The following is a 22426-nucleotide window of genomic DNA, read 5'->3' as shown; positions in this document are numbered from 1 at the left end:
CAAAGTTATAAATTCTAGGTCTGCTTAGCAGGGTTTTGAAAAAAGTTACTTATCCTAGTTTTTCTCCCGTCGTATGTACACTCCATATCATGGTGAACAATAATCTCATATAACCTAATGTTAGAGTGTTATATAAGTTGGCAAAACAGTTAGGGAGAAATACTTATAATGCTTTTGGATGAAGAAATTTAAAAGTACAAAGGATTTCATAAATGACGGAAATTAATATTTAAGAATTTGTAAAATTTCTTGTTTGAGTAATGGATTTAAAATACGGAATTTAACCTTTATTTGTAAAGTTATCTTTTTGTTAAACTCAATCTTTCTTGGGATTTTAGAAATGAAGATTTTTAGATAGAATTTAAAGTTGGGATTTATGACCTCCAAATTCCATGTTTTTTTCCCTCTAGGAATTTCTAAATTTCTATGTTTTGTTTATCTAAACATGGGAATTGGTTCATGTCAATTTAGAGATTCTGACTTTCGTCAAAATCTCAAATTTATTTCCCTCATCCAAACACGGGCTTACGGTGTATATCAATAGATTCTTTTTTGTTTTTTATTTTGTGAGTATTTAGTTCAAGATCCACATTATACGGATGGAGGACTTGAGTTTAAGTGGTAGAGCACTTATGTTCATCAGTTTAATTAATAAACAAAAAATCGTGGACACTACCATGGGTTAGGAGGACATGCCACCATAGGCCTGAGGTGGCTCTGCCCTTGCCTTTGGCTCCATGGTCATGTCATTGGCACAAGTTGGTGCCATGCCTTCTATTGCCATAGCGAAATTCTATAGTGAGGATGTTATATATGAATTTCTCATGTGGACTTTCATATTAGCCACATGATTATTTCATTAAACCTAAGTGAAGGTATTATTCAGATGAATTCATGTGACTAATATGAAAGTTCATATCTATGGCTCGTATATTGCACTCTCACCATAGAACGACTCTATAGCTATGACCATGACACTTTTAACATATGTGTTGATAAATTAGGCCATTGCAGTCTTCACGAACCTAGACAATCATGATCATCAAAAAGAATTTATTCATATTGAGAAGCCAACAAAATAGGTCCCTTATTATTTTTATGATTATGGGGTGTAGAAAAATCAAATAATAAAGAAACATTTTATGTATGCAAATAAAAGCATCCAATCACGTCCTCTTATTTTTGGCAAAACACACTCCACAAATGATGTGGACAGCCGCCGTTAAAATCCAGGAGACTAAAAATTTCAAATGTTGCACTCAGGGTCTTTATCTTCTTCAGAAAATTTAATATCCTCTGCACACCAAAAAAAAAAAAAAAAAAAACAATGTGGAACATGCCAAACCAATCAAAACCGTTTTATGAAGAGGTACAGCAGCCTTATCTTACCTTTGGCCGCTACTTCCCCCATCAATTTTGGAATCTTGGTACCGATCAGCAATTCTATTTTGTTTTTGGTGAGTATTTAGAGGATTTAATAGTACACCTACCTACCTAGCAACAACAAGAATTCCACCTTGGGTTAGGAGCACCTGCCACCCATGTGCCTGAGGTGGCTTCCCCCTTGCTCTGCAGTAGCGGTGCAATTTGCCAAAAAGAGAGCTGTCAGCTTGTCAGATTGGTCCATTTCGAGCATTCTAATCATGTCTCTTGATGCAAATGTATCTAGGAAATGCATATAAGCGTGAAAACAATTCAGATACATGTTCTCAAACATTGAGTCACACTCTCCTACATGAAAAGAGGTGACTCATATAAATTAATTGGTACCTCTTGGTGAAGTCTATAATCCAAAACATGCATAGATTCGAATAGGTGTAATGTAATACCTGTTCAGGAAAAGACTCAAATATCTGTATAAACAGAGATGGAATCTCTGCAAGTTTGATATAGATCAAGAAAACACAAGATTACCCAACATTGCTTCTCCATTATTCTCACAAATAAAAGTCTAGATTTTTTCAGCATCTTTGTACATCTCTTAGTGTGTTTGGGTTTGTCCTTGAGTGTGCAAAACATTCACAAGCACCTAATTCATACGTGCCTTGAAGCAATCTTTCATCCTCTTATAATCATTCCCACATGCTTCCATAATCCATTAAGAATTTATTCATGTTGAGAAACGAACAAAGCATGCCAATATTGTTTGTATGATTATGGGGGTGAATAAAAAAATATAAAAAAATTTTGATTTTTTTGAAAAAAAAAAAAAAAGGAAGGAAAATGGAATAATGAAACATTTTATGTATGTAAATAGAAGCATCCAATCCACAAATGATGGTATCATTCTGGGAAAGACACCACCTCAAATCAGGTCAAGTCAACTCCACAAATGATGTGGACAGCGGCCGTTAAAAACCAGGAGACTAAAAATTTTCAGACATTATCAGGGTCTTTATCTTCTTCAGAAAATTCAATATCCTCTGCACAAAAAATAAGAACAATGTGGAACATTGCCAAACCAATCAAAACCTTGTTATCAAGAGGCTAAGAATAAATCTTAAAAAGATACAGCAGCTTTATTTTACCTTTGGCCCCTACTTTCCCAATCAATTTCAGAATCTTGGTAGTGTACCAACCAATCAGCAATTCTGTAGAACCAAAACAAGCAACCACAAGACACCAAAAAGAAGAGAGAGAGAGAGAGAACTTGTAGAAAATCCATTGGCCCTCTAACTTTGGAGGTCGGTGGTGGTCTTCACCAATTATGAGTGTTATTATGATATAATGAAAGGCCAAGCTTTTTCGGCTCATTCTTGTATATTTCATGTGCACTTTTTCAATACCCAGAGTGCAATTCCTGAGAAAATCTCACAATGATGTCTGTTTTGAATTTTGGCACCACATCGTCCAATTCCTGAAAAGATCAATGAATCATGATCAAAATGGTAGGGTACGTAGGGTTTTTGGATCTTTTGCAATGATCTTATTTGCACAATTTAAAGAAGGCTAAGTGGCAAGGCCGATAGGATTAGGGTAGGGTCTCTCTGATGTGCTTGTTGCTGTGACTCAAAGGCGTCGTTCTTTTGAACAGTGTTGCCCGTTGGCTTATACATTCAAATTTCCATGATGAAAACAACATAAATATTTATCTAATTTGGGATTACATCCATGAAATATATCTTATCCATTTGTTTTGTTGTAGATAAAATGGGGAAGATTCATATCCACAAACAAAACCCACTTCTAGATCTCGCTTCTGCCTAACTATTCGTAATTGCCCAGTAATTTACTAAATACTGAGAAAAGAAATATAGGAAAACCTAGGTGCATGAAAGGCATGCGCAAGATGGAGGGGGGCACCACATCATATTCTACCATGTTCTGTGAACCTGGATAGACCTACTGAAAATGCATGTAGAAGACAAAAAGATAAAAACAAAAAACAAAAAACAAAAATTGTATGGAGATTTTTTTTACCATTAATTATGTCATGTAGTGGAGTGTATAGCACGAACCAGGTTTCCTTGGCTTCATTTCACTGAGCACCTGAGGTTTGTTTTAGACTGTTCATATGGTGAATCAATCACATTTCCAGTTTTAATAATTTTTATTTTTATTTTAAAAAAACTGAAAACTTTGTTCTGATTAAATTGTGAATTTGATGTCGTAGAATGAAAGTGAATGTTACAAAGAGTTTGTAATATTTTTCTTTGAATTTTATGGAGTTATGATGAATTTTCAACGAATTTTGGATAAGGAGGTCTTGCAGCTAAACGCAAAAGTTGAGCACCCATGTCCAAGTACCGAGTTTTGGTAACGGGAGTACAATGTATATGTGGTAATGTAAAATTAGTGAATGAGAAAGGAGGACAAAAAAATAAAAACGAAAACTACAAACACTTTCACGTTGTTTCCAAAAATAATGGTGATGTTAAAAATTAGTTTTCACTTTTTAAAAAACAGAAAATGAAATTTGTTACCAAACATGTTTTCAGTTTTTTTTTTATTTATAAAAAAAAGGGAATAAAAAGTGAAAACTTACGGGCTTGAAAGTTTTCTATACCCTTTTTTTTCTTCGGAAAATGATGGTGTTTTCTAGAGATGGGCATTCAAACTGGAAAATCAGAAGAGCAAGCCGAACTGGGCCGAAACAAATGTGTTGACCACAAATTGGACCAAAGACCAAATCGGTTTGGTCCAATTTCGGGTCTTGTGGTGAAAAATCAGATAAGATAGAATCGGATCGGCTATGTATTTTTTAATTTTTTAAATAAAATATTTAAGCCTAATGCTAAATTTCTAAACCCATAACTAATCATTGTCCAAGTACAACTCCAAACCACTTCTTTTTTCTAGCCCCAATCACCTTTATTTGCATGAAATTGGGTCATTTGTGAATTTTTAGACCCAAAATTTTTTTTATAAAATTCAAACAAAAATATTCCGGTCCAAAACCCAAAAAACTGGGAATCAAACCGGATTTTGGGCAAATCAAACCGGACGGGTTTTATAAAAAAAATTCCATCAAAAGCATACCAAACAGGACCGGATGAATAATGTCAATTTCAGTTCAAATTTGAGGTCAAAACCGGACCGTACCCATCCCTATTGTTTTTCATTCAAGCTTCTATTGATTTTTCTAGTATTAGCACATAAAATACGAGTAGGGGATTATATCATGGGAGATTCACTATTATACCCAATATGGAGGCCCAAATTATAAAAATACCCTATATAAAATGAACTTTAGAAACACACCCAAAGCCCATTTATAACATAACAAAAAAGCTTTTAACTTCTTATAAATTACAAAACTGCCATCAATTTCTTAAAACAAGCCCAACCCCAAAATCTCATAAAAATACCCAAAGCACTCAATAGGGCATCAAAGTAATTTAATAATCAATATTAAATTCAATAAGGCTAGCTATCATTTTTTGGGTTTTTTTTGGGTTTGTTTATAGGAATTCAATTGTGTAGGGTTTATTTATAATATTAGTGCTAGAAATGGGTATATCACTAAATATCTCTTATATCATGTGGGATTCTTATTGGGTAAGCTTCACAGCTTCATAAGGAAGTTTTACCCAGCATTAGTGCTCAAGGAATTGGGAACACCCACCCAGAGTACATACTAATTTTAAGCTGAATGCTACAAATAGAACAAGAAATTAGAATGGAAGGGTAGAAGCTGTGATCCGAAATTGATTGCAACGGCCCTTCCTTCCAGAGGGTGCTTGCCTACCACTGGAGCAGATTGAAGTTTTGGCTGTTCCAATTGGGATGAAAAAGGCAGCACCGGACCGGTAGTCTCCCAATGATTTCAAGAAAAAGTAAATAAATAAATAAAGAGATTTTCTATTTAAACCCTGCACTTCTTTTTGTTCACCCCAATACTTAAATCATTAAGCTGTATATTTTATTATTGTGTAAATGACAAAAAAGGTCATCCAACTTAATAATTAACCCAGTACATCTATACACACACCCCACCACTCTTCATATTAAGTTCTAAACACCTCCTTCCAACTTCCTGTTTACAAACTCTCTCTCTCTCTCTCTCTCTCTCTCTCTCTCAACAATACCCAAGTGTTAGAATTCCAGTTACATTTCTTGGAGAGAGATAAAGCTTTTTTCTTCTCTAGAAAGTATTAAATTTTGAATTTGGGGTTTCATTTGTTTGTGTTTTTTTTTTTTTTTTGGCTGGGAACAAAGAAAATTGTTGGATTTAAATAGAAAATCTCTTTTGGTTCTTATTTTTTCTGTTTGGAGTAGTTTGGGAAGATAGTAAGGTTTTCTTAGAAATTGTGAAGATTTAAATTAAAAGTTAGGGTAAACTTAAAACATGGGGTGAACTAAGAGAAGTTGGGGGTTTAAATAGAAAATCTCTAAATAAAAGCCTACACAGTAACTTATCTTACTCGAGATTTTCCAATGAACAATTAAAGGTTTTGATAATAACCATCCCATCTATTAATTTGAAAACACCTAACAAAACATACGATGTGAAGAACAAAGAAAAACCGAAGCTATGTGCTCTTCAATTAACTACTTTTAATCAATTGAAAACATTTGACAAGCCGTGGATCGCCATTCCCAATCCCAAGAGGAATGAAGAATATAGATTTCTATCAAGAGTTTCTCTACAAGTTTATTGATTTTACAGGACAGAACAACATACATTTCTCTATGAGAAAACCAGAAGAAAAGAAAAAAAAAAGGGTAATAAACTCATTTATCGTCGCTAGAATGAGAAGGATATACAATTGGATATTACCTACGCTTACCAAGATGCTTAAAGTCCTCAAGTTGAGCTTTTAAGAGAGCATGCTCATGCCGCATGCTCTCAAGCCGAGTCTCAACAAAGTGCATCTCATCTTTAAGGTGGTGGATTTGCTTCTCCAGCCAATTGGCGACTTCAGACGATCTTTCGCCTACTACACTGCCCAAGCTGCTCGTGTAGTCCGCAGGAGAGTGCACATGGATGTGTTGGGGTCTAGCTAGCAGCACGAGTATGCTCAACTGCAATCAAAGAAACAAAACACATATTACCAACAGCAAAGAAGGATTAAGAAAGCTGATACAATGCAAATTCCCACCGATTGTCACATTATGCATCATGCAACATCATGTAAACAAATTAGTGCAACGAAAAACAACGGTCAAACTAGCAGCAACTCAGTCCAACATGACAGCAATTCCAAGGAAATATGTAATACTCTCTATTTATTTGGTACGTAATTGTAGATTCCACCGACCCAAAGTCAACATATAATTATAAATAATTGACCAATCTGGTTGAGATTAAATACCTGCATGATAAAAATCACGACAAAAACGATAACTAAGATTAAGGGAAGATGGCCGCTTTGACTTCTCAAAGATGACCGGAATTTCATCACAGATTCTCTTAACCATGATGTAAGAGGGGAAGCATCAATCAGATTTCCTCGCAACAGATTGCCAACTCGCTGGTTTGCATCCATGGATTCAGATATGTGTTGCATCGTACTATTTTCACTGGGCTCATAAAACATTTCTGTAGATTCACCCATCTCTGCTTCAATTTCAGAATGAACTTCACATTTCTGAATGATGCTAACCACAGGAATCCTCTCTGATTATCAAAATAAAGACATGTATTAATCACAGTAACCATATTGAAGATTGTTGCATGAATCATTGTACATTGTAGTAACGTCAGCGTCTGCATCACCAACGAATAAAATATTGTTCAAAAACCCAATTAATTACGTGTCTACACTAACTAGCTATTGGTCCAGTGGTACTTCTCATCCCGATGTTGGAAGAGGTCCCAAGTTCGAATCCTCCCTCTCCCTCATTGATCAAAATTATGTGTCTACAACAGTCCTACCTTTTCTTTCAAGATTCTTCGCCTTCAACAGTTCATGTGCCTGAAAGAGACATTAATGTGCACAATCTTAAGTAACTCTGACAAACTCCAAATTCAACATAGATGCATAAAGAAATAAACGATACCATGTTTATCCAGGTTTCAAAAACTTCTCGACATTCTTCCATGGTAGACTGTACTATTTTGCCTGTGATCACAAACGCTCACTTCATATCAGATCAAGCTTAATCTTAAGTCTCTGATGTCAAGACAGTACAGCAAACACACAAGCACGCTTTCAGAATCTGAATCTAGTAATTGAAATAAAAATGCTTTAAACTTTAATGCTTGCAAAGCATATAAACCGTGAAGCCAGACCAAGGCAAAGACTCAAATGCCTCGAGCCTCAATGGGCTCAAATTCCCTGAGGATTCAGCACCCTCACCAGGCTTTCAGGGCCAAAACAAGCCTAAAACATGCTCATGACACCATACTTGGAATTTGTCTATGATATCTAAGAAAAGAAACCTTTTTGATTGATTTTACTCTTCATATTTTAACTTCTATTTATTGAGCAAAGAATCTAGGACTTGTGTCAGTATCCAACTCCTAAAAGAAAGACCAGATCAATAAATCCATTTCAGCCCCAACCTTTAAATTTTATGATTGTACAACACAGGCTTGAAACCGCAAAAAAAACTTTAAAGGGTATAATGGTCCTTACAAAAATAGGATAACTACCCACAGGAGTTCGCTTTGTACAGAACTACCCAAACAAAAACAAAAATTTACAGAGAGAACCGGAAAGGGGTGTGTGTGTGTGAGGCCTCGGGGCTATGAGCCAAACCCCTTAGTCTCATGATCAAAAGAGTTGCATGTAAACCTATAATGATAGATTGTCATTACACTGAATCAGTTAGAGAAAAAAAATACTTATTCAAAAATGCCTAGGGGGTGCAACCAATGTTATGCTCTCCATCAGTACTTCCCCAAGAGACAATGTCCCTGTGAACAAAATGTACATGTATAATCTAAAATTATTTATTTTGTCAGACATGGCTTGGACGCTACAGAATCATACTCTTGAAACCTTCCGAAAGCAAGTAGCTCATTTTATAACTGAACTTCAATAGTTGCCACTATCATTTATATTCCATTTTGCTAGAAAGTACAGAATTGTATATTCATATGACATTTTACTACATCTGGACTACACATGCCTGTCATTGCCTGTTGTCTACTTTTCGTTGAAAACTGTGACGTTTGCCATGTTCTCATCAAATCATTTTTCATGTCACTTGTTCATATCCATGATTGACCAACACAAACCAAGATAAATTCAAAAAATAAACAAGTGTTGTCCAAGGCACACCTTTCCAAACAGTTCTCTTTGAAAATGCCACATTCACATAAATCTTTAAATTGCAGCATTCCTTTGATCCATCAGGATCTCTCTCAATGTCCCAAAGCCCCTGAGATGGACAAATATGAATTAAGTATTATAAAAGTAGTATTTGGTTAGAAATAAAGTGACGATATACAAAGACTAAGGTTTAACAAGGTAATCAATAAATTATGAAGATTTGTGTCAAGACATATAACACGTAACGTGGAAATGTGAAATTGGATGAAATGTAGCTTATACCTCAACCCGGAAATAATCCGCATAAGGCACATCGCTGATTTCTTGTGATGTCTCAATAACTAAATGGCTGGCAAGAGTCAAAGTAAATGTGTCAAGAAAATAACAGACACACTCATTGGATCATTTATGCTAAAGATACAAAAATATAAGGTAGAAGAATTGAAGAACAGATGTAAGGGAAGTAGAAGTTCAAGAAAATAGCTTGTTGAAAGTTCACAAGACAGAAGGATAATACATGAGTTAATTTGCCAGCAAAAACCGGATCTGCATGTGTGCGATCTCAAATTGACATGGTACCTAAGTTAATTTGCCATACCTTCCTGACAATAATAATCACAATTTATGGAAACCAATTCAAGAAACATTTTAAAATGGCATAATAAACAACATATCAGAAACCTGTTTCTGTGAACTCGAAATTTCTGGAGCTCCTGGCAGCTACCAAATTTTGCACCTTTATGACAACACAAAACGTTATTTCAAGTGCAAAAATGAGTGAAACGTAAAATAGAATCAACCTACAAAGCATGTAAGCCCGTGTAATAAATTCATGAAGAAAATGACAACGTAAAAATGCAAAAACATATAATGCAGCCATACCGAAATAAAGTTTTATTGGATGCTGAAATGAAACATCACGGGTATGCCCAAACGTTTCATGAAGATGCCATGGAGTACACTTTAACTCTGAGAAAGGCATAAAACCATCCAAGCAAAGAGCAGATAAAAAATTAGACTTTTCCCTCTATATTCTAAAACCATCAAGAAACCTGAATAATGCAATAAATAGAGGAATTCCTCCAGTTCCAGGTATTTACCTTTATCGCCACAACTTCTATGAAATGATTCGGTGAACACGTCATCAGAAAAAAATAAACTAAAGAAATCTTCAACCTTTATCTGCACTTCATGGATTGGATGTTAATTCAAATCAAACTTTCCCATAATGGAATCACTATTCAAAACAAATAAATAAATAAACATGTCGCAGAACATAAAAAGAGTAAGTTACATTCCTCTCCCTCAAGCTCTGTTCTAATTACAAAAACCTCCCCTCTAGATTCTACAATTACAGTTTATAATATGAATGCTTGTCATGTAGACATACATTAGACAAAAGGGTATATTCAGTATAATATAATCAATCTATCATATCAACCCATCATAACATATGGGGTAAAATGTCATGTAGACATCAAACATTACAAAGATGGAGTGTTATGTTCCACTCAAGAAAGCTTACTGTTATTATACCAAACTTTAAGGGAGAAGAATGTACTTACTCAACATAAAAACAATCAATTTGAAAAAATCATAGATATAATGTGATTATTCCAAAAAGAAAAGAAAACTACCGGAAACTGCGACTCCGCAACCTTTGTATAACATTCTGGAACTGCACATCATAAATAACCAGCTCAGTTAACAAGACATAAATTGGAATTGATAGATTCAATATTGCTCAAACAATGAAATTTGAAGAATAAAAATTATAGAAGCATCAATTAAATCACCCAAAGCTAGTCGCCAAGCAACACGCACATACACACGCGTTAGAAAGATTTGAACCCATGACCAACTTCAACCCACCCTACCCTTTTAGAACCTAAACCAAAACCTAGGGACTTATCCATGTATGATTGTGTCAATCTGAAATAAATCCACAGATCAACTGACCCCAAATACTACTTTTAGAAAGTGTGTGGTAAAATAGAGATTGTGTTCCACAGGTACATGGCGCAGCACAAAGATGATTATAACACACACAGGAATCCAAGTTTGATCAAAGCTCGACCTTGAAAAATTAAGAAACATCAGCAATGATCCCAGATTGTAGAATGAACTTACTATTTGGGGCATCATAACTTTCCTCCTTCCAGATCAAAGAGTCTTTCGAACATGAAGGGCCACCATTCAGAGATGGTTCTAGATCCCCTTCTGCAATATCTTGTGGCTCTGGAAGTGATGTCAACACAGAATCATCTCCAACATTGGATGCAGGCTTAGAATCTTGTGAAATATGAGCGTCCTCATTCCTGATCCATGCATGTGCAATAAACATAGTTGAGTCACAGTCAAAACATCACATACCAGACTAAAATGTTAAAGATATTTCTCATGAAGTACCTGTCAGTGGAATCCAATTCATTAACTAAGCATTTGGAGCTTTCCACACTTTCAATTACAACTCCATTCTCTTGGCTGCCGGTCTCAGATATTGAGTCCTGAGAGAAAAATCAGCAGATAAGAGAGTGGAGGAGGCGGAAGGTGGGAGAAAGAAAAGGATGATGTTATATTTTTGGTTAAGCACATATAAAATGTAATATACCATGGTTGGCAAGCAATAGAGATAAATAACTGTTCAAACTTAACAAACTGCTGAAGTCTCATGCGCACATGTAAAGCTCATGAGTAACCAAAAGACTGATCATACATAAACACGTGTTACACGCAGCTCAAGTTAACATAGAGAATGTGACACATATATGATAAACTCCACAGTTGAGCTAGTTTTACCCTTTCAAAACTACAATTGCAAGTACAAGTGACCCATAACAGAAGTTCACTTTATCCTGGTTTCTGACAAACATCAAGAATAACTAACATCCGTACGTAACAGATATTCAGTCATCCCCATAACTCAAAATACCAGAATTCACACTCATGTAGACATATACTTCAAACTGTAAATCTAAAGTTTAAAGATTAAGCAGAGAAACAGGTGAGATTCTTCATGTAAACAGGATTTTGTTGTTGCCATGTAACACAAAAGCACTTACAACAGCAACTACAGGGAAGAATTAACAATAAGTAAAGCTTACAGAAATTCATTTTTTTTCTTTTTTTGACTTACAAGTTGCATTCATAGACCAAGTATTTTATACTCACATCAGCAGCAACAACAATAACAATTATAAAATGCAGATATGAAAATAACTAATTACCAAGCATCCTTTCACGAGGCCTCTCAGCCACCAGAGATGATAAGTTAATACAATCAAATCAGTGGTCGCTAAACCAAATTGAGTGGAAAACCTTATACAACTAGACTGGATTTCCACTTAGTACTAGACATTATGGACATCCCTTCATGATCAAGGAGCAGTCTAAAATCCAACATTAGGGACAAAACCACAACAATCTAAAACACAAGACTACATCTGCATTGTCATTTCGAATTTCAATCGATTTAATGTATGCACTATATCAGCATTGTCCTCGTGCGTGGAGAGTATAATATCAAGCATTAGAGTAATTTTCAGAAAAACTAAATAAAGATAATAATATGATATTTAAAAATCAAGTTCATTATAAAAGCATAAATTGAATGCTGGGTAAATGGATACCTAGTTGAAGTTAAGAAGAGGAAACAAAAAATGACATCATAAACTATGGATTAGGTAGCCTCCCCTAGTTGTCGCTCAGTGTCAAATGTACTTTTGGCTTAGTTCTTTACTTGCCTTTCACAATGTTCTGTAACTATTATTAGACCTTAACACATTCTTGTAATTATTAGTTCCATTTATCTGTAACTATTAATTAGGCTCTTACACTTCCCTATGATTCTATGACTATTAATTGGGCCTTCACATTTTCCTGTAACTATATATACTGAGATGAATAGAATCACTCACAAATTCTCAAAGCCTTACACTATAAAAAAATTATGTCCTGTTATGTATGGTTCCTTTTTAAAAAACAAAAAGAAAGAAAAACGAGTTATGCACATACTAATTAGGAAACACAATGAAAGCTTCTTTCATGAAATTCTGTAGAGGTAAAAGCAGAAGTTATCAATGAATTAATACATTTAAACAGAACAAAATTTATCACCACTAAGTAATACAATTAAATTTACAACACCTGCTGTTCTGTATTCACTTTGGCACCATCCACATATTGTGCCCATCCATCATTTATGATCCTAAGAGCTTCGTCACGGGACAGAAAGGATGCAAAGAAGTACTGCCAAATCAATAAGTGATGTAAGACACTGGTGATACTGAAATGGCATTGAACGCAAGGTGTTTACAAGATATCATCAGTACAAAGCAAAAAGATGGAATACAAACATCAGATTTGGCACTACCTTCTTGGCTCCCGCAAAAATTTCTATGGCATTGGGGAAGATCCCTGCTGTCTTCGCTCTTTTTACACTTGTGACTTCTTGTAATGGGATTATTTTCTGAAGTGGAATTTACTTTTAGTACATAATCTATTTTTTTAGTCTAAAGCAAAATTGAAAACATGATGTTACACAGAAAGTGAATCAGTTTTAAGTCTCCTGAAATAATTTATGGAACCATTTGGATCCATGGGAAACAGTTGCATTCATTTCTATGCATAACCACCCTTTTCAGGTTCTTCCTGACTACAAATCACTCAACAAATGTCCTAGGAACAAAATTGGAAAAAGAACTGTGTCCCCCTAATGTCCTATGAAAATGAAACAAAGGAATACACGACATATAGCACTCAGTTCGCAACAATTGTAAAATTCATTAAAATAGAAGTTTAGAACAAGTTGAACACCATACCTTTGTCTCATATCCAAATATATTTGAGTAAAAGCAAATATAATGAATAAACAGGTACATGTGACCCTACAAAATACATAAAATTAAAGTTAGCAACACCAAGCAGAACTTTATTCATTAAAGATTGCCATTCGATCAAGATGATAAAAAGAATATATAAAAGTAAAATTTTAGCCAAAATATACTATAACCTGCCAAACAATGAGAAGCAGTACAACAGTTTAACTATAAGATAGATACTTGATGCAGGACGCGTAGGACCTAAATTTATTAGTTTCCTAACATATTTGTTAGTTTCCTAGACTGATACCAATTGATGTAGTACAGCCCGTAGTAGATTAAGCACTCAAACAATAGAACAGAGAAGAATATAAGAGACCAAGGAGAAGAAATAGAGATCGAAAACACGAGATAAAGGACAGAAACAGTAGAACAAAGAAGAATATCGGAGATCGAGGAGAAGAAATATGGATCGAAGGGACGAAATCAGAGAGTTCTAGGAAAAGGATTACTCAACATTCAAATCTCCATTTTAAAGAACTACATGGGGGTATTTATAGCAAACTAAAACCTAGACAAATAGTATACAAATCCCTTGCTTAAACAGAAATCATAACCCAAATAAATTAGGAAACTTAAAACTAGAAATCTGGAAATCTGGAAAAGTAGAAATCCTACTAGAATTTGGAAAAGTAGAGTATCTAGGAAACTAACAAATACATTAGGAAACTAATAAATTTAGGTCCAACGCGTGCTGCATCAATACTGCAACTCCTGACATAAAACTTAATATTCAAAATAATAACCTATAAAACGCATCAAATGAACCTGAACCTGAATAAGTATGTTCTCCTGGAATGCACAGTTGAAATCTTCAATGAGGGCCTATAGTGAAAAGGAAAAAGTGAAAATGTCAAAAAATAAATGTCAAAAGATATACTCAAATAACATAGAAGTTATAGTCAACTCTGTGCATACATGTATGTGAGTGAGTGACTCTGCATGTGTGTGTGTGTGTGTGTGTGTGTGTGTGTGTGTGTGTGAGAGAGAGAGAGAGAGAAGCAAATCTTGCTCTACTCATCATCACATTGAAATCTTTATAACTATACTAATATTAATTAATATGTAATGGCATGTTCCTCTGTGCATCGTACATATAATATGTGCCATAAGTGTTACATTGAACAGAGTACACTTCAATATACAGATGGACTAAATGTCATCCAAGAAGCCTATAATCTGTGTATTCTTGCAGGCCACAATCAAGCTTTCTTTTCTGAGAAGTAAAAGATAGAATAAGCTTTAGTAGTCCTTTCAATTACAACTTTACAACTTAACTATAAAGTGAAGATATCCAGGGACAACCAGGCGTCTTAACTCCTATCATTCATTGCAATGTCTTACAGCCCACACGCTACTCCCAAGCTAACTATTCACATTATAGGTTACTGGAAAAGTGGATTTCCACTCATGCCCTATGGTATTAGTCATCAACATCAATAAACAGGATACATCAGAATTATCCGATCGTGTTCATATATTTGTAACATTCAGTAGAATGAAGTCACCAGGGGAGTGTAAGCTCAACAATGATTTCGACATATATTAACTCTTTTTTTTTTTCTTTTTTTTTTTAACATAAGGCTCCTAAGCCAAATTTAACAGGTAATTTTGTCCAAAACTGACGATGCTGCTCAACTCTGCATCTGATTTCTCCACCAATGCATTTGTGAAAGTGAACAGACACTTGAATTTTTAACATTGTTCATAAATGTGATGGATGTTTCAATGCCAAAAGTGGGTTAGCAGTCAGAAAACACATCCCTTTCTAAGTAGCTAAACATACAATAAGGATTATGCTAACAACTCTGACGACAGTAAGACAGAATTAAATGTTTAAATTAGGATTGTCTTAGTGATACAGAATCAGAAAAGCAAGTTAACAAGGAAAACTAAAGAATTGAAGATCAATAAGAACCGACCCAAAAGGGTGGGAATACTGTGTATATCTAGTTGATACTTAGTGACAAAGGATCTTAGTGCTTTCAAAATCAGGTAGAGCCTGCTCACAAATTCCTGGGTACTTACTGTGATTTTCAATTCAAGAAATATGTTATTTCTAATTATATATATATGACATAGTATATTTACTGCAATGTTTAAAGGAAGAGAGATTGAAATGTGAGCAACTATGTTAGATTTTGATGCGTCCTTCTCTGTGTGATGCTCAAGTACTCTAGGTGTGGTTCCTAGGTACTCCTTTGTTATTCTTTGTCTTTTATCTACTACTATTCTTCCAATACGTCAGTAAGCTATTAAGGTTTAGCTCTAGCAAACTTCCTGCATCTAAATACAATCAAATACTAATCTTTTTCTTACTAATCATAGGTCCAACCTTTCTTATCCTAGAATAGTCTCAAAGATATTATTTTTCTTCTTAATTTTCTGCCATAGTCTGGTCATTATTGCTCTCAGATCTACACCAAATCAGTTTATACTCAAATGATAAACTTGTCCCATATCGAACCTAGCCCTCTTTGTCATGCATTGAACCTATAAGTAGTTGTGCATCAGTAAATAAGCATAAGGTTTCCTCAAATTTTGGTTGACAGAAATGATTGCCTTCCTATTTGATATATATCGATAGAATAAGGCTGTGGTAACATTCTTTCTGCTTCTATACCAATTAAAGAGAGAATGAAGATGGAGATATCCATATATATCCTTGCTATCTAGCAAAAATTTGATTTGAGGCTAGGTTCTTAACATCTTTAAATAAAATATCTTTGGCGGCCTTACAATCCACCCTAATCAGGAATTCTTTATTTAAAAGATCACTTTCGAATTTCGTGACTGCATGAACAATGGCTAGGATTTCCTTATTCACGGTTGAGTAATTTTTTTGAGCCTATAAATTTGTATTAAAAGGGAAAAATAAAAACTTTGGATAAAACCCAAAATCTTGATCACTCACTTCATCAGGTGGAAGACGAAACAACTGGCGATACTCTTCACTCTTCAATGATGCTGCAGACTGTAATATTATAGAAAATAAATCAAAACAATTTTCACAAGTTTCCTCAGTTTATACTAAAAATCATTTCTCCAGCAAACCAAATCTTATTTTCTTTATTTTCTTTACAAATAAAGCAAATTCATTCATTTCTTCTTCCTAAATTGGCATGTAAAAACTAACTAATAAAGAAACAAGAATTTAAAGTTAGATTTTGAAAGCCTGTATTGCCAAATTGGGAGACCAAAATACGAACATTCCAGAACTGTAGCACAACACAAGTACATAAGCTAAGTGCGTTAAATGCGAGAAGAGGACCTGAGCATCGACTGTGGGAGAAGAATTGCAAGGCTCGCTGCGATCGGGTGTGTCGGCGGAGTATGAGAGAACCGGCGACGACGAGCCTTCAGCTTCGGAGGCCGGTCCGGCGGTGGAGAGCCTAGACGGCGAGGGCTCCATGATCGGGCTCTGCGGAGCTTGGATCCTCTCCGGGCTCGCGGAGGCCACGGACATGGCGGACGGGGCTTCGGGTAGGGATTTCGGGTCCGGAGTCCGAGAACGAGAAATGGACTTTTCTGATTCGGAGGGGGAAGGGGGGAGGGGGGTTTAGAAAAACAAAAAGTGTCGGTTAGGTTGTTGTTTGTTTGGTAGGTGTAGTTTCAGTCTACGTCAGAGTGAATTTTGAAAACGAGGGAAAGTTGAGAGAGAGGTCTGAAGAGAGTCAGTCGGCGACGTTGACGTTTTTACACGTGGCTTTATCAGTCGGCTGCTCTTCTACGTTTTTTGTTGTTGTTCTTTTTCTTTTTGGAAACGACGTTATGTTTGGGGGTTTTTTCGGTTTTTTAAACGGTTTAAAGTATTTGTCAGGTCGGTAGGTTGGTACTTTGAGCTGAGCCCGGCCCGAATGACAAGGTAAAATGGAGCTAGAGGCCCAAATAGGTTGTGCTAAACTAACCAACTTCGAGACCAAGTTCAAGTTGCTAATTTGTGATCTGCTACCCACTTCTTGTTGGGGCAACAACACCAACTTATAAGTATTATCACGTCATACTCAATATGGTTACACCAATTAGGATTTATTTAGAAGTTTTTTTTTAAAATGCATTCAAATAACTAAAAGTGTTTTGATATAACGGACTTATAGCTCAAATGATTAAGAGCATTTGCTCTTATACTCGAGGTCCTAAATTTTATTCCCCCATCTCTCAATAATCACTTGTATCAAAAAGTATTTCTAACAACACTTGTTAAAAGTGTCAATGGTATGCTATTTGAAGTGCTTTTCCACAAGAAACTTTAATTTTTAACCACTTTCTAACAAACCGTTAGTAAGATTAGTTCATATAATTAATACATCACTTACAGGATTAATTCACTACTATGATCTAAATACGGGGTCCATCTAGAATTATTGTTCTAGAGAAAAATGACTTGCTTATAGTAACGCACCAAAAAGTTTGAGTGTTATTCCTATGTTGTCATAGGTTTGAAAGTTTTTCACATGACTCAATTTGATACAAATTTAGCATGTTTGGTTGATAGTTGATTGACACGATCTCGAATATGACACGGCCCCTAAACACGAATTATAAACAGACTGAGTTAGTATTAAAATAAATAATCTGAATTTGACATGAACCATGATAAACACCTTTAAAATGATCCTTTTCATTTCTTTATATGTATTTTAAGTGAAGTTGTATAATTATAAGATTTTTCTTTATGGGTATGTCTCAAAGTAGGAATCCGCAATAAGGAACTTGATTGGATATAGAATGATACAAAGAATGTCCACAGCAATACTAATTAATTTGTATAGCAAAATAAGAAACTAATTCTAGCTAATTTCCTAATAACTGTTGAATCAAAGATGGTAGCGATAATTAATTAGAGAACTTGTTTGGTTACATTGAAAAATTCAAGCACGTGCGACCAATGATCCCATCTCTTGAGCCTGTGAACAGCCACAGTTTCTGGTATAAGCTCATGTGAGCACTTCCCATTTGTTCCTGGATAATCATACATTGCTGGCTTATTGGAAAACCTGTTCCTTGCCTTTCTTCCCATCTTCAACCATTTTCCCACCATCTTATCCTCGGGACCAAACATCTCCTTTCTAGGAATGTCAGATTCTCCAATCCATTCAACCAAATCCCAGGACAACAAAAACCCCATACCGGACATGTACTCCACAAATGGGTTCATGCTAGCACATGGGATTACAAATCCGTAGTACATGTCCACCCTAGGCAATGGTTTGAGGGACAAGGCTAGTGGCTTGAGCCTAATGAAAACATCGTCGTCCGCCTTCATGACATAGTCGTATTTGCGGGGAAGGATGCCCGGGAGCGAAGAGAAATAGGTATAGGTTTTGCCGTTGTTCATGTTTTCGGTACAATTGAGGATAATAATGTCGTTGAATCGAAGGATTTCTAGAGAAATTAATATGCGTTGCTCGGGTTTGGTGAGGTTACAAAAGATGAACTTGACGTCTATTTTGGCAATGGGAGAGGATTGGATGCCATATATAAGACGGAGAAAATGACGACGATCATAGTTGTCGGCACGAGTTAAAATCCCAATCAAGAGGCTGAATTGGGTTTGCAAGATGGTTGTTTTGGAGGAAGGAATTGATGGGGATCTTATTACTTGAAAATTGAAGAAGATGATGAATAACAAGAGGGAGATAACAAGTGAGGGTAATGTGACTAACATCATCCTCTTCCTATGCATTGTATGCATTGATCTAATTTTGGAACTTCTTTTTTCAATTTGGGTTTGGAAAGAAATTATAAATATAACATATGCAAGTATGCTATTCATGCTTTTCTTGCGTTTTGGTTTGTAACTTCTTTTCAAAGTGACCATAAACTCAAGTTCTACATGTTTCATTCATGCCTTCTAATTCATGTGAGAAGAGAGCTTAAGTGGTCTTTGGCTAATTCTCGTGCTTCCTCTGGAATTATTAGGGTAATTGTCGTGAATTGGAAGGCTATGTCATGTGCAGCGGGTGATGGCCACTAGTGTTCATTTGGGTTTGACCCATTTTGTCTGGATTAGATGATCCCACACACATCATGAATGGGCATGTGGGTCCATTGAATATGGTATATTCGGCATATCTGAAACTAGGTTTGGATCCTTTTGGGCAAGCCCCTATAGCCTATAGGGCTAGGTTTGGACCTAACTCCACCTAACTTAGCTTTTGGCGTTCAACAGCAACAAAAAAGAAAAAAACATGCTTTTGGTTTTTCTGTCAATACATACCAAAATGGGTCTACAAAACCCACAAAGGAAAGTCTAGAATTCCCATTAGAACTATGGAGCCTAAAATATTCAAAGCATATGATCTTATTATTATCAGAGTAGAGAATTGTAGTTACGATTAGAATTCGATTTCCGTCTTTCTCTTAAGTCTATTTTAGTTCGGTAATTTCTTATTCTCGTGTTTGAATTAATAGAAAAATTGAATTCTACATCATCTTTATTGAGTAAGATTTTCACATACCTAGTTGAATATTTTGTCATTCAGATCCCAATCCTCTCTCTCTCTCCTCCATAGAGAAGAACAAAAAGGTAAGCTCTATGTGCAGCTATGCTCCTTATTTAGTGCAGGATTCAAAGGTAACAACTGAGAACACTCAATGAGAGAGAAAAAAAAAAAAAGTCTTTAGTCCACTAAAGACCGAGGGAATGGGAATCATGAAAGAACCCACTTTGAATGCCTTGCCCTTTTCCTAATTCCAATGCCCAAAACCCACACTTTCAAACCTCTAATTTGCCAACTTTTCAAAAAGCAAGGAACAAATTCAAGGCCCACAAAAGATTACAAAACACTTCTTTTTGGGTTAGTGTGTTTTTGTTTGTATGAAATTTTAGCATGTGAGTGGTAAAATATTGAAAACTAATCATTTTAATCACTAAGTATAATTAAAAAAAAAGCTTAATGGGATTGGTGCTTCACATGACAACTTGCCTGCCCAATTTGATCGTCACCAGCGACGACAAAAGTTTTGCCAATCATGATCCACATCATCCAATACAACTTGCCTGCCCAATTATAATATTTCTCTGTGATTCAAGGGTTCAAGTTTTCACAACTGATGAATAACTTTGGAATTTACCACAGTGAATTCAGATGCTTTGTTTTTTTGCCTTGTACGTATTCTGCAGAAAGTACTGAAAATGTTGCACTCTAACCCCAATATTAATAGAGTAAAAGAAACTGGGATAGAGACTTGGTTGTCTGTCTTCTTAACATGTGATCAACCTTTAGGAAAAGTTTGTAGGGATGAGAGTTGAATATTGAATTCACAATGACACCCCCACTTTTATGTCTTGCCAAATTGTGATGAATTTGATCCTTTTCTTCAATGATAATTCATCACATCAATATCAGTGCACCAAAAAGATAAATGACAACCAAATATATATGTGTGTGTGTTGATCCTTTCAGTCTAAAATAGAACTATTAGTCTATACATCCATTGTTATTTGATAGTTTGGAGAAGTTATATAAATGATAAACTTGAATTTGTTATAAGATAAATAAGGATATTGCTTGATTATAGAAATTAACAATGTTTAATTTTAATCTTCGACGCGTGATTATCAACTAGCTCTTAGTTTAGTGGTACTTATCTTCTCAACATTGAAAGAAATTTCGAGTTCGAATTTCCCTATATATAATCAATTTTTAATTAAAATATAATTTTCTCACCTGTATGCACATTTGTACCATGAAGTTCTTTAAATACACTTTTTATTCCATGACAAGAAGTTATATATGATACCAATTATGCGAGCAATTTCCTTATGTTTTTTTCTTTTCCATGTTACTAAATTACCTCCATAAATGTGAAGTAACCATATGTGGATCTTATATCTGTTATACTACTTGCCCAATCTGCATTTGTATAACCATCAATATTCATATAACCATGTTTCGAGAACATAAGTCATTTTTCGGGTGCAGACTTCAAATATTTAAGTATTTGAAGAACTGCATTCATGTGATTTTCACTTGGAGCATGCATAAATTGACTAATTAACTATGCTCACAGCATAAGCAATGTTTGGTAGAGTATGTGACAAATAGATCAATCTTCCCACTAACCTTTGGTATCTTTCTTTGTTAGTTGGAACTTGATCTAGGTATTCTCCAAGATGATGATTTTCAACAATATGAGTGTATATAGGTTTGCAATCTAGCATTCATGTGTCTGTCAATAAGTCCAAGACTTATTTTCGTTGAGAGAGAAATATGTCTTGCTTTGATTGAGCCATCTCAATCCCCAAGAAATACTTGAGTCCACCTAGATTTTTCATCTCAAATTCCGTAGTCAAATAATCTTGCAGCTGAGATATGTGCAGCGGAAGTCGTAATATGTGCAGTGGAATATTCATATGGTATAGTCTGGGTCGGTATCTGGGTTAGGATATGAGTCAAAATCTGAGTCTATATCTGGGTTGGAGTTGATTCAAGGTCTAGGTCGGGATCTCAGTCTTGGTTAGTATCAGGGTCTGAATCGGGGTCGGGATATGGGTCCAAGTTTAATTCGAGGTCTTTTTCAGTAACTAGGTCATTCTTGACATCAATTCTTCTAAGATCGGGGTCGGGGCTGAGGCCTGGTTCTGTATCTTCAAAAATTGGGTCATCTGGGTCGTCAATTCTTCAAGGTTCTTGGTCGGGACCTGATTTTGGATCTTCAAAAATTGGGTCATTTGAGTATTCAATTCTTCTAGTTTCTAGGTCTGGGTGGTAGAGGAGTTGGTGTTGCTACCTCCACAGGGGATATTGGATCTTGATCCCCCATGACAGTGTCAACGTGTGGTTGGCTAGGGTTTAGCAACAATTCCAAGATCGTCACTCTGATACCATGCTAAAATATGAGAAATTATGAGAGCATATTGTTTGTGGGAATTTTTGTGTG

General features: G+C 35.4%; 2 protein-coding genes across 3 annotated transcripts; both read right to left on the bottom strand.

The window, feature by feature from the left end:
* Positions 1-6026: 6026 nt before the first annotated feature.
* LOC117617740 (protein VASCULAR ASSOCIATED DEATH 1, chloroplastic) lies at positions 6027-17240 on the bottom strand. 2 transcript variants are annotated; one of them, XM_034347255.1, is made up of 18 exons: positions 16812-17240; positions 16455-16514; positions 14315-14365; positions 13481-13546; positions 13033-13128; positions 12807-12908; positions 11070-11167; positions 10791-10978; positions 10298-10338; positions 9761-9842; positions 9543-9629; positions 9342-9396; positions 8943-9009; positions 8670-8769; positions 7444-7505; positions 7319-7358; positions 6756-7060; positions 6027-6465 (listed from the first exon to the last, which is right to left on the bottom strand). In XM_034347255.1, exons 1-18 carry the CDS (start codon positions 17004-17006, stop codon positions 6217-6219), a joined length of 1944 nt encoding a protein of 647 aa, XP_034203146.1. In that variant the 5' UTR covers positions 17007-17240; the 3' UTR covers positions 6027-6216. The 2 variants fall into 2 exon arrangements, with proteins under 2 accessions (XP_034203146.1, XP_034203147.1); XM_034347256.1 differs by lacking the exon at positions 6027-6465 and adding an exon at positions 6491-6626 and having other exon boundaries at positions 6668-7060; positions 16812-17156.
* A 1003-nt stretch (positions 17241-18243) lies between these two features.
* On the bottom strand, positions 18244-19248 carry LOC117619850 (hydroxyproline O-galactosyltransferase GALT3-like). Its single transcript, XM_034349894.1, has one exon. The coding sequence runs from the start codon at positions 19233-19235 to the stop codon at positions 18381-18383; it is 855 nt and encodes a 284-aa protein (XP_034205785.1). The 5' UTR covers positions 19236-19248; the 3' UTR covers positions 18244-18380.
* Positions 19249-22426: the final 3178 nt, after the last annotated feature.

The sequence above is a fragment of the Prunus dulcis genome, chromosome 2, assembly GCF_902201215.1.
Source record: "Prunus dulcis chromosome 2, ALMONDv2, whole genome shotgun sequence".
Taxonomy (NCBI): Eukaryota; Viridiplantae; Streptophyta; class Magnoliopsida; order Rosales; family Rosaceae; genus Prunus; species Prunus dulcis.
Note: the sequence above shows the minus strand (reverse complement) of the source record. Positions and strands in the feature narration are given on the sequence as shown.